This window comes from Rhinopithecus roxellana, chromosome 4 (genome assembly GCF_007565055.1).
Source record: "Rhinopithecus roxellana isolate Shanxi Qingling chromosome 4, ASM756505v1, whole genome shotgun sequence".
In the NCBI taxonomy this organism is placed as follows: Eukaryota; Metazoa; Chordata; class Mammalia; order Primates; family Cercopithecidae; genus Rhinopithecus; species Rhinopithecus roxellana.
Genome location: NC_044552.1, coordinates 173,230,707 through 173,246,499, shown reverse-complemented (window position 1 = coordinate 173,246,499; position 15,793 = coordinate 173,230,707). Strand labels below are relative to the sequence as shown.

The window sequence follows — 15,793 nt, the reverse complement described above, 5'->3', positions numbered from 1 at the left end:
ACTGAAAATATAAGAACCACAGGGCTTATAGACACGAGAAACAAGGTGATTTGCTTTTGCCTCCCCCTGACCTTTTCATTACCCACTTACAGACAGAAATTAAACTGTTTGCTTGATTTTTTCAAAACCAGAATACTATAAAAGCCCTCCTACTTTTTCCTTTGAACAAATTGATAAGCATAATAAAAATCACTTTCATTCTTTTCATGTTGTTTGGCCCAATAGCTTCAGGAACTCTATGATGGTTTATTTAGGCCTCACTAAAGCAGAGGCAATACCCATAAAACTTCCACAGCAACAAACAAAATTGTCATTGAAGCACAAGGGATTTATCATTAGGATGTATGCACATACCTATCATGTATGTATGTGACGTCTTTAAAACACTCTACAAATCTTTTTGAATTGCAACATGTATGACATTAAGCTCTAGCTTATTATCCTATATTTGGTATACCATTTGGAAGTCTTGAATTTGCACTTTCCCAAGAACTGTAGTTAAGAGTAAAAGGCAGAGGAAACTGATTATTTCTTGCCTCCAAGTATCTTACCTGCCTATGCTTAGTTTACAAGCTCAGATAAATGTTATTTTCAGGCAAGCTGTGAAGTATATCAAATGATTTTGAAAGACATAAAGAAAAGCCATAGCTTGGATTGTCAGTAAATAAAGACCTCTCTTGAAATTCATGTCGACTTTCCACATAGAAAGTGGAAGGAAACTTTTCTGCAAAGCAACTCATCCACATAAAAAAAGTCAAAAAGGATTTCATTTAATTAGTGATATGTAAAGACTCTTGCATAGAAAAAGGTTACAAAGTAATGCAAAAAGACTAGGTACAGTAATTTTAAAACAAATATTTAAAAGTATAATTTTGCATAATGTTTAACATTCTCATGTTTATTGCTTTCTCCACACAGTAGAGAAATGAAGTGCATAATACATGTTGTGTCTCTTATCTTTTAAACATAAACTCTCACATGCTTGATTTCAGCGTAAGAGATTATTTTGTCATTAAACGAAATCGAAAAAACAAAACCACAACCCCATTACATAGCACTAGTTCAGGCATGGGCAAAAATAACTTATGTACATCCCATTGCATACATTCATCTTGCTTTGGGATCAAATGCAATCACTAACTTGACAAAGAGCTTTAAAAATTGTAGCTTTTCTCTTCCCAGTGCTCCCTCCTTGCTTCATCACCTCCAGAAATGTAACTTCTCCCAAAGGGTGACAAGAATAGATGTTGCATTATTAGGAGAAAATGAAGAGGATAAATATATAAAAATAGTCCAAATGAAACTGAATAAATTAAACCAAACTCCTACAAACTGGAGTTTTCAAGTTGGCATGAATTAAATAGCCTCTGGTGGGCACATGGTAGACAACTGCTCATAGGTGCACTATATAAATGTAAGGTTTATATAAAGAAGCACCATATTTTGAGCCATTGAAAAAAAAAGTGCCTGGGGCTTGCAGGCAGAGCAGAAATGCTTATTAATCTGAGAATTGATGAAATAATTGCTTATACCAATGCACTGCTAAATGTCACCTCTTGGCATGTCTGTACAGAGAAGGCAAACTAAGATAAAACTAGATCTTTCAACTTGAAAATTATTTTCAGCAGTCATTTTGACCAATAAAACCTGTTAGTTTCAGCAGAATACTCTTTCTGGCACGGTATTAAAATGTCTGCAGCCTATTGCAAGACTTCTGTGCCTTTCCTTTCTTAACCTATCCTCCATACTCGTCTTTTCTTGTGCAATGTTATATATCCAGAAGAAAACTTCCTAAGCTCAGGCACTTATGAAACATGACTCTCTCACTCTCTCTCTATATATTTCCCATCTAGTCTCAAGATAATTCAGTCAGGGCATTTTTCTTCCCCAATTCAGACATAGTGATGCATTGCTGGATGGTACAGTCCATACATTTTCCAGGAAACTTCTAAATGGTAACAAGTGTGAAGTTTTCAAAAGTTGCGATGTCAGTTACCGAGCTGCCTTAAACCAAACAAAAAAGAGAGAGAGAAAAAAGAGAATACCACATTTCTACCCGTGAGGTTTGTGTCTCAAATAGCTTTATTGTTCCTTTGTGGATCTGTCGGCATCTGTATGGCTACCTTCAGGGTGCAGAGGTTTTAAGCTGACTCTGAAATGGAGGACATTCAGTTACTATTGCAAGAAGTTCAAGAAAAATTTAAAAAGCTCCAACTTCTGTCCCCCAGGGTCGGTAAGGTTTACTGTTTGTTCCACTGCTGGTCTGCTGAGGACTGGACGTGGCTGATACTGACAAGGGCGGGCTGATGGCTGTGGCCGCGGCCACTGCTGCTGCTGCGTTTGGGGGGAGCATGGGGAATGCCCCCGCGAAGGACAGAGGGAAACTGTGTGCAGCCGCGGTGGCTGCTGCGGCTGCAGCGTGGACGGTGGCAGAGAGGGACAAGAGAGAGGTGGAGAGAGGTGGCACGCAGGGGGCTACACTGCCCGTGGATGGCATTCGGAGGGCTGAATCCGTGTGGGCAAACGTGGCCGTGAGGAGAGCAGAGCCGTGGGCAGGAGGCACTTCTGAAGTTGTGGAGAGGCGACAAGGGGTTGACTCTGAGGCATGGAGGCCGTTGGGCTGGAGCAAGGCTGCGGGCAGGTGGTGGAAGGCGGCGGCCCAGTGATGTGGGTGGAGCGGATGATGGTGGTGGGCCATGGAGGATGTCATGGCCGCCGCCTCCCGCTGGGTGGCGCAAGTGCTGAGATGAGACACGAGCCGCACCCGCAGCGGATCCGAGGAGTCCAGGCCTTCCACGGAGCTCAGGTACCGCGCCACTTCTGTTAGGCACTCTCGGAATCCGATGCTCATGAAGTCCATGGCAAGAGCGTGTGCGTCAAAGTAGCCTAAAAGTGGGTTTGAGCAAAGTAGGGGACAGGAGAGAAATGGGGGGGAGGGAGGGGTGAGAAAATGGTATAGTTAAGAATAACCACCCACTGATGTTCCACTCTGTCCTTCAGAAGACTGAAGTGGAACGATAATCCTTTCTGAAAATATTGCCAGCTATTTATGGTTTTAATTTTGTGCAGAAGTCAAGAAGGTATACTTTGCCACTCACATGTGTCACAACTCTGGCAATGCAATATACTGCAGTTGTTCTTGCAGCTAAATATCACAGTGGGGAAAAAAATTAAGAACATCTGCGTTTCAAACACTTCCAGAGAAAGAAATGGGGTCTCCCCTTTTGTATTGTGGGATAGTGAAATTCCCCAGGAAACTTTTTCATGGAAATAGAGAGTTCCAGTCTCTCTGTCTCTGTCACATGAGTTGGAGATTAAAGGGCTTATCTGAAACATCTTTACTCTCTTGGCATTTTAACAGAGATGCCAAGTGCATCTTAGCAGCTTGAGGACTTTAGAAATGTGCTAGAATCGCAATAAATTCATAACTGCTTCTTGACTCACAATGTTTTTTATCAACAAAGTGAAAACATCTTGTCATAACTTTGTATAAAAAATTTAATGAAAACAAAATGAGTTTTTAAAAAAAATTTGGTTTCTTACTTGAAGATCTTATTTTTCTGTCAGTAATATAAGGCTAAGTTCCTGATATGAAAATACTGTATGTTAACTCCTAGTTTTTCTGAAGTTCAAATATATGTCCTTACATTTTTTTGGCATACACCCCAGAAAAAAATGTATATTAATTTTGTCAGTGTATATGCATGCACTCCTATACCTATGGTTACTACCATAAAAATGGTTAGATCTTGGTCACATTTATCTGAGTGTCTGTCTGAAGATAATACATTAGAATAGAAAACAATCATGTCTAATTATCAGAGTGCCCATGTAAGGCACAATAATAATGAGACATTTGGGGAAATATTGCCCTCTTTGAATGAGTGACACCTGGTATATACAAACAGATTATTTTTCATTTACAACATTTAAAAAGCAATTTCTAAATCAAAAGTTTAGTCTATTCATTTTGGGGATGTGTATATACATGAATAAGAAATATCACATTCGAACAAGGTTATTTATTAATTTATTTATCTTTGAGACAAGGTCTCACTCTGTCACCCAGGCTGGAGTGCGGTGACCCGATCACAGCTCACTGCAGGCTCCATCTCCCGGGTTAAATGATCTTCCTGCCTCAGCCTCCTGAGTAGCTGGGACTACAGGCATGTGCCACCACACCTGGCTAATCTGTTTGATTTTTAGTACAGACAAGATCTCGCTATGTTGCTCTGACTGGTCTAGCACTCCTGATCTCAAGCAATCCTCCTGCCTCAGCTTCCCAAAGTGCTGGGATTACAGGCATGAGCCACCACACCCAGCAGTTATTTTTATCTAGAATATTTACTACATTATCTGTTTAAGTTTCTGCTGATCAAAGCATTACCTGTTTATTCATCATCTATTAAAAATTTGACTATCTTAATCTGTAATCAAAGAACTTCGGAAATAGTAGTCACATATATTCAAATTCCTAAAGCTAAAATTCCAACAATCTGGAAGTCCCCAAAAGATATCTGTGGCAAATATATATACTACTAAAACAGAAACAACAATAGTACCAAGCTGAAACCAAGAGAATACCATGAAATATGGAAGATCAGCAGCAAAAATAGTTATCATCCCAGACTCTGACATAGTTAACAAACAGAGCCTCTTGGATTAGGATGAAAAGCTATTCCTGAAGAAGAGGTATTCATGGAAAGATTTCACATTTTGGTCCTCAGGGTTCTGTAGGGCTTTGCAGACTTCTGACTCCCATGAGAGAAAGACAGGGGTAATGAATAGAATAGACAGAGTCCAGAAATCCAGAAGGATTTCGAAACTTAGGTTATTCTACTAAATCCTCTCTAGATACTATTGTCATACCAAGACAGACTATAAAGAATGAACTAACAGAATTGGAGCCCCAAGAGCTTCTAAGAATTTTCATTACTAGTCATGAAGTAATTGAAATTTGTGGTTTGCCTGCTATGTTGTCATATATGGTTGAGCTCTCTGTTGTATCTTAGGGAATATAAATTATGCAATTCCTATCCTATTGTGGACTTCAGAGGGAATTGAGGATAAGTAGCTTCCTTTTGTGCATGGATCTTGGGCCAAGAGTGACATACATGTCCATACCACTCCCTCTATGCCAGCACTATTCTATCAGCCTTAACTGAATTAACTTGTAACAGCCTTATGAGTTATACAGTATGGATACTACAACTGTCCTCTTTTTACAGATGATAAAATTGGACCAGCTCCCAGGGGACAGTAATTTACCCAAAGTCACAGAGCTAATCAATGACAGAACCAGGATTTGAAATCAGGCAATCCAGCTACAGATGCGATGCTCTTCACCACTGCACTATGAGGCAGCTGGTAGTCTTTTACAATGTTAACCCAAACTGCCAGCTCCCTTCTTTTTTTTCATTTTTTATTTTTGTTGCGATGGAGTTTCACTCTTGTTGCCTAGGCTGGAGTGCAATGGCACGATCTTGGCTCACCACAATCTCTGCCTCCCGGGTTCAAGTGATTCTCCTGCCTCAGCCTACTGAGTAGCTGGGATTACAGGCATGCACCACCATGCCCAGCTAATTTTGTATTTTCAGTAGAAACGGGATTTTTCCATGTTGGTCAGGCTGGTTTCAAACTCTGGACCTCAGGTCATCTGCCCACCTCGGCCTTGCAAAGTGCTGGGATTATAGGCCTGAGCTACCACTCCCGGCTGCCAGTTCCCTTCTTGAAGGCCATTCTTCAGTGCAATGACCTCTTCAATGACCTGACAGGCGACGTGGATGGAGCCTACTTGGAAATATCTGTTCACAAACTATTCTGGGACAAATTTTAGGACTATCTAGGTGGCCAAGAATAGCAACCAAGATGGAACTTAGTTTTTATAATAAAGCCTAAGAACAATATTACTCTTTAGAAGTACAGCTCATGCCAAATATTTGAAACCCTGATAAGAAAACTTAGACTTGTGGCTAACAATGCTAAGGGAAGTAAAGCAATCAAACAAATTTTCTTATAGCATGACTAATTCAATCAGTATCCTAATATCCTGAAGTAGCAGTTGTAGAGACAGCATCATGGGGCTGCAGGGGCCTTTGGTGCTCATGTTGCTAGTGTAGCCTTCAAAGTGCAGCCCAGACTTTTTTCTTAGGTCAGAGGCACAGCAGTGGTCAAGCTACATGGATCATTGGCTTCTGTGATTTAATCCAGTTATCTTTTCTGTTATGTAAGAATGTTTGCATTTCATGCCATCATTCAGGATGGTTCCTTGAGAAGGTACAATCTGGGATAAATCAACCCATTGGGGCATCTCTGTACAATGGTTACCCTCCCTCCTACTAGACACAGGAAAAAGATGGTTAAGATCAGGGCTGATGTTCTAGAGATCCTCAACAGTATGGCCATATAGGAATTAAATACTGGTAACAGTTGCTTCCCTCCAATGCCCTGCCTCTGCCCTGATCTAGGACCCATATACTGTGTAGTAAAAGGTTAATACTGAGCACAGGGAGGCCTCCAGGATTTAGTTGGAGCCCTTAAATCCTTCTGATACCTTCTCCTTATTCAGTTGTTAAATATACTGAGTAACACCCTTGGCTAAGGTGAATATCCAAGGATTCTCTGAAGGATGAAAAACATTAAGAGGGGCAAAATAAAGTCCGACTTGTGATACGTAAGTGGGATAAAGAAATCTGAGTGAACTAGGATCTCAAGGCTATTGATGAAGAGATCCTCTCTCACCATCTTGATAATTCCTCCCTAAATCACTATCCAGTACAGAGGACACCTCTCTAGGGCCCTGGACCTGGAGTGCCTGCCCCTGTTTGCTTTCCCCAAGAATGACTCTGCTCCATTAATGGCTTCTAGTGTAGAGACTTCCTACCTGCACTTCAACTGTTCTGTTTGGTCTAAGTTCAAGACCAGTCAAAATTTGAAAACAATAATGAAAATAACTCTAGAGTCACTTCCTTTGGAATAGCTGAACTATTTTCAGTCTTAGCCTTCATTTAATGAAGAAGGAGGAGGAGAAGGAGTAGGAAGAAAGAAGGAGAAGGAGGAGAAAAGGATTGCCTATAACCTCCTGTTTATGTTGGGATGTTTGTGTGTTTGTTTTTTGTTCTTTCTGTACAGATTCCAGCATGCGCTTCTTAAGTCCTAAACAAATCTCTGACCAGGCTGCTGTGAATGAAGCTTTACTCCCACAGTATTATGAAAGCAAACACAAGCCCAGGGTCAAGTGCTTCTTTTGTTCCAGAAGTTCTTTCCCACGAGTTCAATCCTGCCATTAGCACTGATTTCCACGGCTTTAATCTGGGGCCACCTATCTCAGCTTGTTAAAGAACTGTTCAGCTATGACTTCCTTACAATATTAGTGGGAATAATATGAAAAGAGAAAGGTAAAAAAGGCAAAAAAAAAAAAAAAAAAAAAAAAAAAAATGAAGTCATCTACTTACCTTTACCCCCTGTTGCTTGAAGCATCTTCAAATGATCCACTGTCATTTGCAATATTTCAGCTTTTTCTAACTTTGCAGATCCCTTCATAAATAAATAATAAATTATCATATGTCCTACAGAAACTAATTTGAAACATTATACACTGAATTTAGCAGTATGGCTTCAATTTCCCTCTCACTAGACAATTCCAACTTTTATTTTTTCACAGAAAACTTCAAATTATATTCAAATACATGAAAGCACTAATTAATGTCATACCTAATGACAACTATTTGCTATTTGAACTTTTAAAGACTAAAAGAAACTAGAATAAATGACTTTTTTAAATCATAAGAATAACGATTCTCCTAAGATCACCACAGCAAAACGATTTCAGTTGTAAAAATCTCAAACTTTGCATTCAATCTGTATCTTGGTTAACACTATGTTTTATTATGGGGCATCAATAGTCTTCTATAAAGCCAAAGTCTAGAGGAGTTGCATAACAACTGCAGAAGATAAGGAGATAGAATTTTAGCAATTGATTGTTAAATTTTTTTAAAATAGAAAACTTCAGTAAGTCCTTTCACAGGTCTACTAAATCCTGAAATAAGGTATTCACACTAGAACAATATAATTGGATCTGCATTTCAAGCAGATCCAAACATTTTAAAAGGGAAGACTTTTACGGTTTTTTTCCTCCAATAATTACCAGCAGGTGTCACTGTGAATTTCTAAGCTCACAGACAAGAAGCAATAATTTACTACTTACCTAGGAAGCATCATAAATGCTTGAGGATTTTTGAACCTTTTAAAATAGTTCTTAACAAAATTGTCTTGCAAATATACTTTTATGTCCCTGCTTTCAAAATAAGGAAACCTCTAGTAATTAATTGAAATACAAATGTGTCATTTCAAACTGTCTCAGGGACTGTGGGTGGCTTCTCATTTCCTGGAAGAGCTAAATAATTACCAAAATGTTCTCTTTTTTTTCTTTTTTAAGGACACTAAGGTTTATTTCAGGTCTCTATGCTTTACTTGTTTTGTAAAAATTATCAGCACCACATACGGTGAGAGTGCCAGAGTTACTTCACTGCTCTAAAGAACACTTTTCTAATCATATTGTGACAGGGCCAACTCACTAGGGTTGGTAGCCAAGCTCTGCAAATGGGAAAGCTTGTGTTTATGGTAACTAACTGCCAAACAACTGACGTTTGCTTTTAAGGTTTAAGTCAACATTTAAGGAAAAAAAAATCTAACAAACCAAGAAAAAAAATCAAACAGACTTCGCCTCATAACTGCAGACATTTCAGTACTCCCGAATTTTAAAAACATCATTGATTACCGGCATTTTCACTTGAAGCCTATTGGCACTGAAAATGCTACTAATCAAAACTACAGTTTTCACATTATTTTTATTTTATCAAACACAGTCTCTGCATATAGATTGGGTGTCTTGTCTTAAAAATGTATAATCAGTAGCATATTTTGTATTTGGTCAGTGTTTAATTTTTCCATGAAAATGGTACAAGCAGCTTCAGTAAAGTCACTAATAATTGAAACTGCACTTTCTGGATAATTTCCAAGGACTTTGTAGGGCTTGTTTTATCATGTTTGCAGATTCATGAAGTAAACAAACAAAATGGAATAAACAAACAACTGCCGTCTTATTGGAATTAAATTGAAAGTATTTTCAACAAGGACATGCTGCCATATCCTTTGAAAGATGCTCTTAGAAATCTGTGTCATTAGCCATTGCGGCAGGGAGAGAGCCATGACTTTTCTAAAACCACAAAAGATTTAAACATTTGGCTTTCTGCTTTTCCAAGTGTGCAAAATCTTTTTCTTTCTTTCTTTTTTGGTAAAGGAATAGGTGAACTATGAAAAGGGGCATTTATGATTAATTTCATTTTTACCAAACTTCTAAAAAGATGCCCCAAATCAAATGGCATTCTACCAACCCAGGGATTGGTAAATAAATTTTATTAGTATTATTATTTAGGAAATAGAGCTAGAGAAGTTATTTCTTGGGCTCTGATTGTTTTCTAATTAAAAAGATTACATTTTAAAAACATTTTGAGAAAAAAATGGTTTATTTTTTTTGAAGGATACTGTATACAGCACAGTTTTAAATAAAACCACTACTGGTATTCATAGAAAGAACAGAGAAAGCATGAACACTGTTACCCTTAAGGGGAAAATAAGCTAAAGAATGGAAATGTTTTTCAACTCCATGATGGATTATGTTTTTAATAGTTTTGCCACAACAAAGCATTTTATTGAAATAGCTGCTCTGTGCCAGATCAGGGCACATACACCATTATTTTAATGAGCTTTAACAAGAACCCACATTCCCAGATGAGCGAATCAGATTGTTTGAGCTTTTTTTGGGGGGGGTGGGTGGGATGGGGGGGAGTCTGGGGAGGGGATAGCTTACTTGTTTTTCAAAAGCAGTTGGCACAAGTCTTCTCAACTCAGATAAACTGTTATTTATCCGATCCCGACGCCTTTTCTCTATAATCTATCCAAAAGAAGCAAACAACCAAAGTTTATGAATTCACAAATGATAAAATTACTCAAATGGAAAAATGTAACTGTTACACATTAGTATGAGCTATATGAACTAAAAAGGGGAAAAAAATCACATACCCCTCTCCTTTTCTTTCTTGCCATAATCTGAGATGTTGTTGTTGGAGAATTCAATCTAATCACAGAGCTAGTATTTTGCCTATGAAATAAGAAGAGTATGTCAGGTGCTGCATTAACATAACAATAGTTTCTTCTGGGTACTTGTGGCACCCATTAAATATTCAGAGTGATTCCACAGTTCAAGTCTGTGTTATTTTATTCTTAGTTCTTGTTTCACTCTTAACAGACTTTGCTTTCATCCCGGCTGTCTCTTTTCAGGTAAAAATTATGCCTTAATTTTTTTTAAATCAGTAATCCAGATGCTAACCCATTGGCCAAAATGTCCCAGAATTTTTACTTGAAAGTCTCCCAGTGAAATAATCATGGACACTTAGGGTGAGAAGTTAGGTATTAGCATTTTCTAGTTCCACTCATATATTATAAAGTCAACTAATCTCAAATAGCTTCCCTTCTCCCTCCTGTCACGCACACTGAACAAAGTAATGCCGCTTTTTCAAATCAGGGTTATGTTAAGCACCACTATTAAACAGATGTGCAGTCATCATACATCAAACTCTTGTCTCTAGGTGCAAACTTTAAAATAAATAGAAGTTATCTACTGTTTCAAAATTCCAGTTAGTCATATATTGCAACAGGAAAAAAACTGACAAACTTGATGTTTTGCATACTAATCTTCCAAAAATATTCCCTAAATATGCCACTGATAGAAAAATTAAAACTCATTTTATTATTAGGTGAATGGTTTATTTTGAAAATGAAACTGTAGGTGTGTCTCAGCCTTTAAGCTTAAATCTCTAGAAGCTGCAATTCACCTTGGATTTACTAATGAAAATATACTTTTATATTTAAAGTTCTATCAAAGTATTATTTGGTCACATAATTTTTACAACCCTTTCTAGTTTGTATCTGTTTCTCTTCATAATTCATGGATACTATGCTTCTTTGTGTTCTCAAATTGCCCAGGTTCCTGTTTTTTGTTCTCTTTCATTTTAGAAATGCTGCACACACCAGGTTGCTATTTACCCCACCTTCTCACTTCTGGATCTTATTTCTGAATTACCTGTCCCCCTCATTTTCACCCCTTCTTTACGGGTTTCACCTTTCACGTGATAGCTTCTGTTTTTCAGACCTCATTTTTAAAGACGGCACTACACTTTAATGATTAGATACTTAAACCTTGGTTTCATGTAAATATCTTTGCTCTTGCAGATTTCAGGCTTTGCTTTGTATATATTAGAATAACAATATAAAAGAAAACCAGTTTTCCAAAGGTAGGAAGAATTTCCTTCTTTGAGTGACAGCTGCAGATAAATAATTAAGGTGCTTCTGGTGATGCCAATTAGAAGCAATTATCATTTGACCCGCCTTGGCTCTAAAATGCCTCGGTAATCTCCCTCTGTCACAGGAAAGTGGAGGTCTGGCTTCTGTGATTACGACGCCGATCTCTTCCAGACTTGAGAACAAGCAGTCAAAGAAATGATGCCCTTTCCGATCCTTACATCTGTCACTCTTGCGTTAGCCAAGTCACACACGGTCAACCTGCAAAGTTCAACCTACTTAGCCTTGACATCGCAGGTTGCTTTAATTCCTCCAAAAATCAAGCTGTGATTTTGGTATCTCTAAAAATAAAAAATCAAATTGTTTCTATTTTCTCCTGATCTATTTTGAAAGTGCTCCCAAATACGGTTTCAGTGGCTGGGGCATCGCCTGTCGCCCGGACGTTGCCGTTCGCGCGCCCAACTGTGACAGCCAGGACCCTCCCTTGCCAACTCCTGCGCTCTGCCTTTCAGTGGCGTCTCCCATCCTGGCCACTCTACCCCTAAGGGGAAAACCCACATCCCTTGCCTCATCGCAACTCACGCTCTGCGAGAGCCTACCAAGCTTTCTCAGGCAAAACTTTCCCTCTCCACCCAGATGCTGCGGAGGGAGCCTCGGGATTTCCAGGGAGCCATGCGTGCACAAAGCTACCCCAAGCTCCCGAGCTGCGGGCCGCTCCCGCCGAGCCCGCGCTCACCCCGAGTAATTGTTCTCGCTCCCCACGTCGATGGTCTCGTCCATGTCGCTCTCGGAGGTAGTCTCTTCGCAGGGGCGCTTCATCCCGGCGAAAGACCGCGCGGGTCGCAGTCCGGCCGGAAGCTCAGACGCCGACCTGGGCGCAGCACCCTCGCGCCCGCCTCCTCCCTCCCCCGGCCTGGGCAGGCGCGGCTCCGGCGGCGGCGCGGTCGGCTCCTAGCGGCTCTTTCCCACGCCGCAACTCTGCCCGGCCGCAAGAGCCGGCGCCGGCCACGCCCCCCCGCGCGGGTGGGGCCACCTCACCCGCCCCCGCGCGCCGGCCCTGGCAGCCCGTCTGGCACCGCCCCCTCGCTGGTCGGCGTGGCCCGCGATTGGCTGGACCAGGGGGCGGGGCCGCGCTCGCCAATGCCTGCTGCGGGGCTCCGGCCGAGGCGTGGGAACGCGGCCGCGGACCTGGGACCCGGGCGCAGAGAGCCGGCCGGGAGCTGCCGGGGCGAGCGTGAGCGCGGTCTTGCTAACCCCAGCCGAGGGAGCGCGCGGGCACGGCAGGGGCGGGCCCTGGACTTTGTGTTTCTGTTCTCCTCCGCGCCGCGCGGTCTCGCGGGCGAACTTTCAGTCCTGAGTGTAAAGAATAACCTCGAGCGCCTGGCTGAGTGCTAGCAGGCGCGTGTGACGTAGGGAGGCGCCGCGGCTCCTCCGGCCGCCCCACTCGATGGTCCCCTGTCTGGACCAAAACTGCTGACTGGCTGACCCGAGCAGTCACATTTGCCCTCTGGGCTTTTGAAACCCGTAAATCAAAATTGCTTTTGAATCTGACAACTCTCGAGACTACTTCCGCGGCCTCGGGGCTGTTTCATATAAGGACGCGATTTTTCCCGATCAGGTCGGTCGACCAAGATACGATTTCCAATTTGCGATCCATCAGTTACTTCCATTGGGTCTTCGGGCCCCAGGGACTGTGGATCGTAGACCCCGCTGAGAAGCCGGTGGACTGGAGCTGTGTCAGCTCTGATGGTAGGAAAGACTAGATCAATGACGCGGGCATTTCAGGACATAATTGTAGATTTTCAAGTTCGAGTTTTTCCGAGCTTGGATTATCCAGATAATTGCCTCCAGTCTCCCTCTAGTCCCCTTGGTGTGTGCACTCGCAGCCGCAGAGTTAGAGTCCGGGACGTGAAGATTGGCGCTTGGAAATTAAATTTGGTTTCTAAAGTATGAATTCGTGTCCAACAGTTCGTGCCTTGGACAACGTGGCTTGTGTAAAACTCAAGCTGTGTGTTCAAAACATGTTTTCCAGCCGCTGGTTCTCTCCAAGTTATGTAGGACTTTTGAACTGGCCACCCCGCTGTGCGTCTGCGAGGGCAGAGACTGAGCGAGACCCAGCTGGGGGCGCCGGGGTCCGCTCGCCTGCTCCGGCGCGGCGGTGCCGGGAGATGGGCGGCGGCTGGGTTGGGGTCCAGCCGGAAACCACACGTTGGCAGAGCCGCTTGGTCCGTAGTGGAGAGCCTCTGAGAAAGGTCCGTCTATCGATCCCCGCAGCCCTCAGTCACGGACGCATTCATAGCTTCGTGGGGATCGGTCTAGGGCGTCCCTTTGACACTCCGTTTTCTGTCCACACAAGCCCGGCGTGGGGCAGGGAGAAGAGGAAAGGACGCGAATGGAAAAGACGGGACCCTGGCGGGGTTTGTTTGGCCTGGGGGAGAGCAGGAAGGACCCCGGTAGGCGCGGAGGACCTGCGGCCAGCGTGCTTAGCCCTTATTAGAACAGAAACCCCCTTTCCCCCACACTCATCTCTTTTGCGCGGTCCCTGCCGCCTTGCTTTCAATAACCGTGTGAATAGAAACCCGAATCGTTCCATCCTGGCTTCTGAAACTTCAGGCAAAGCACACATTCGGCGGGGCCAGGTGGGACTGGATGGCGTCCGCGCCCAACGGCGGGGCCGCGGGGGTCGGTGAACCCCAGCTCCCCTGTCGGCCTCAGGGCGGGTGCTGGGTCGGCGCGGGATTCAGGGCCTTCGGTCGGCTACACGAGGGCGGGCCAGCACCCAGACCCCCTCCCCACTCCAGCCCAACAATCCAGCGGGTGACGAGCCTGACGCGCGCCGGTTGCCTGCCACCTCCCGGCCCGAGCGCCCTGGGCTAGTACCTCCTGGCCTCAGGTGAACGCGCCGCGGCCCGCCAGGCGCGAGCTCCACCGTCACAACTTTCCGTGAGGGCTGCACGTTTTTCTGAATTCAAATGCCTACAGGTGCAATTAATGTTTGCCACACGAGCAATTAGCTGGCGCGTCCAAACGCCCGAGGCAAAACCTGAGATAATCACTGAAAAAAAAAATCTAACAGTTCTTTGCCACTATACTAGTGTATTTAATTATAATGATTGCGAAAAACTGCAGAGGGAAACGATTTGCTGGCAATTAAGTAGCAACTGGTTTAATTTTTTTCATATTTATCTTTGAAGACTTAACTGCTGTACTATGTGTAAAGAAGAATATAGCAGGGACGTTCGAAAGCACACAAGGAATTTTAAATCTGTTAAAAATATTTTTTAAGCAAAGAAGGTCGTATTTTAAAAGCACTTAAAACAGCCTGGTATATAGTAAGCGCCATAGAAGTCTGTTAAATAAGGAAGAATGCATAGGGCAAGAGAGCTCAGGGTTTTGAACGCTATTAAAAGAATATGCTTATTTATCTGCAAAACACAATAGCAATTAGGCAGCACGAGATTTCTCCATTAGGTCGTTTATCCCCCTCAACTACTTATTCCATTTGCCTGTCCCCTGGTTGAGCGCCTTGTCTGTTGTAACCGAAAGTGCGTTTCGGGTCAGAGAGACAGGAACAGACGCAGGAAAGAAACCCTTTAAAGCGCCCCCGCCGACTTAAATACTGTAGTGGATTGGAGGTGGGGAGTGGGGTAGGGAGGTGTAGGGGAGGCGTATGTGGAGAGAAAGAAAAGAGAAAGAATGAGGGAACGGCGGGATTTCAAGCCTCCCAGCCCTTCTGCGACAACCTTTTCAGCGAAAGTGAAGGCTTAGGAAGAAAAGATGTCCGCGCGCAGAGCAAACCGCAGTTCTTTCCTTTCTTTCTTTTTGAAGGATTTGTACCATGAGTTAATCACATCAAAAGATGCGAGGGACTTTATTAGAAAGGAGATGCCATTAGGAAAGAAAGGCCAGGACGGCAGATCTAAAGGGAATGGAGAAGGGAAGGCTCAGACACCTTCCCGAAATTGGTGGTCTAGCCTGTGTTTTGTGCTAAATGTTATTTAACTTAATGGCGTGGGAGTGAGATGCTGAATGCAGAGATCTGGAAATGCCAGATTCAGTGGTCCTGTTCCTCCTCCCCAACTCTTTTCACACCCATTTAATAAAAAGTTACAGTTTTTACACCCGCATTGATAAATTTGGCGATGTTGGCCGAGTATTATCTTGCCCCACAGATTTTGAGTTTTGTTGCACAAACCGATGAAGTGATTGCTTTGCTATAATTGTAAAACTTCTTTGGAACGAACCGGGATTTTTTTTATTCCTCTTGTTCTGCTTTTTGCTTCATTAGAGCCCTCTGGTTTTCCAAGACCGACTGTCACACTTTGTTATTTGTTGCTTCTCTAAATCCTTTGAGATGCTGCTTGCAGCTACTTAAAAAATGTTGGCCACTCAGGTATTTCATGGGCTTAGAAAGTCACCAAGACGTTACACC

General features: G+C 42.7%; 1 protein-coding gene across 1 annotated transcript; it reads right to left on the bottom strand.

Annotated features, from left to right (window-relative positions):
• Positions 1-752: 752 nt before the first annotated feature.
• On the bottom strand, positions 753-12,397 carry HEY2 (hes related family bHLH transcription factor with YRPW motif 2). The gene is made up of 5 exons (XM_030929651.1): positions 12,098-12,397; positions 10,084-10,162; positions 9,872-9,955; positions 7,455-7,536; positions 753-2,886 (listed from the first exon to the last, which is right to left on the bottom strand). Exons 1-5 carry the CDS (start codon positions 12,178-12,180, stop codon positions 2,201-2,203), a joined length of 1,014 nt encoding a protein of 337 aa, XP_030785511.1. The 5' UTR covers positions 12,181-12,397; the 3' UTR covers positions 753-2,200.
• Positions 12,398-15,793: the final 3,396 nt, after the last annotated feature.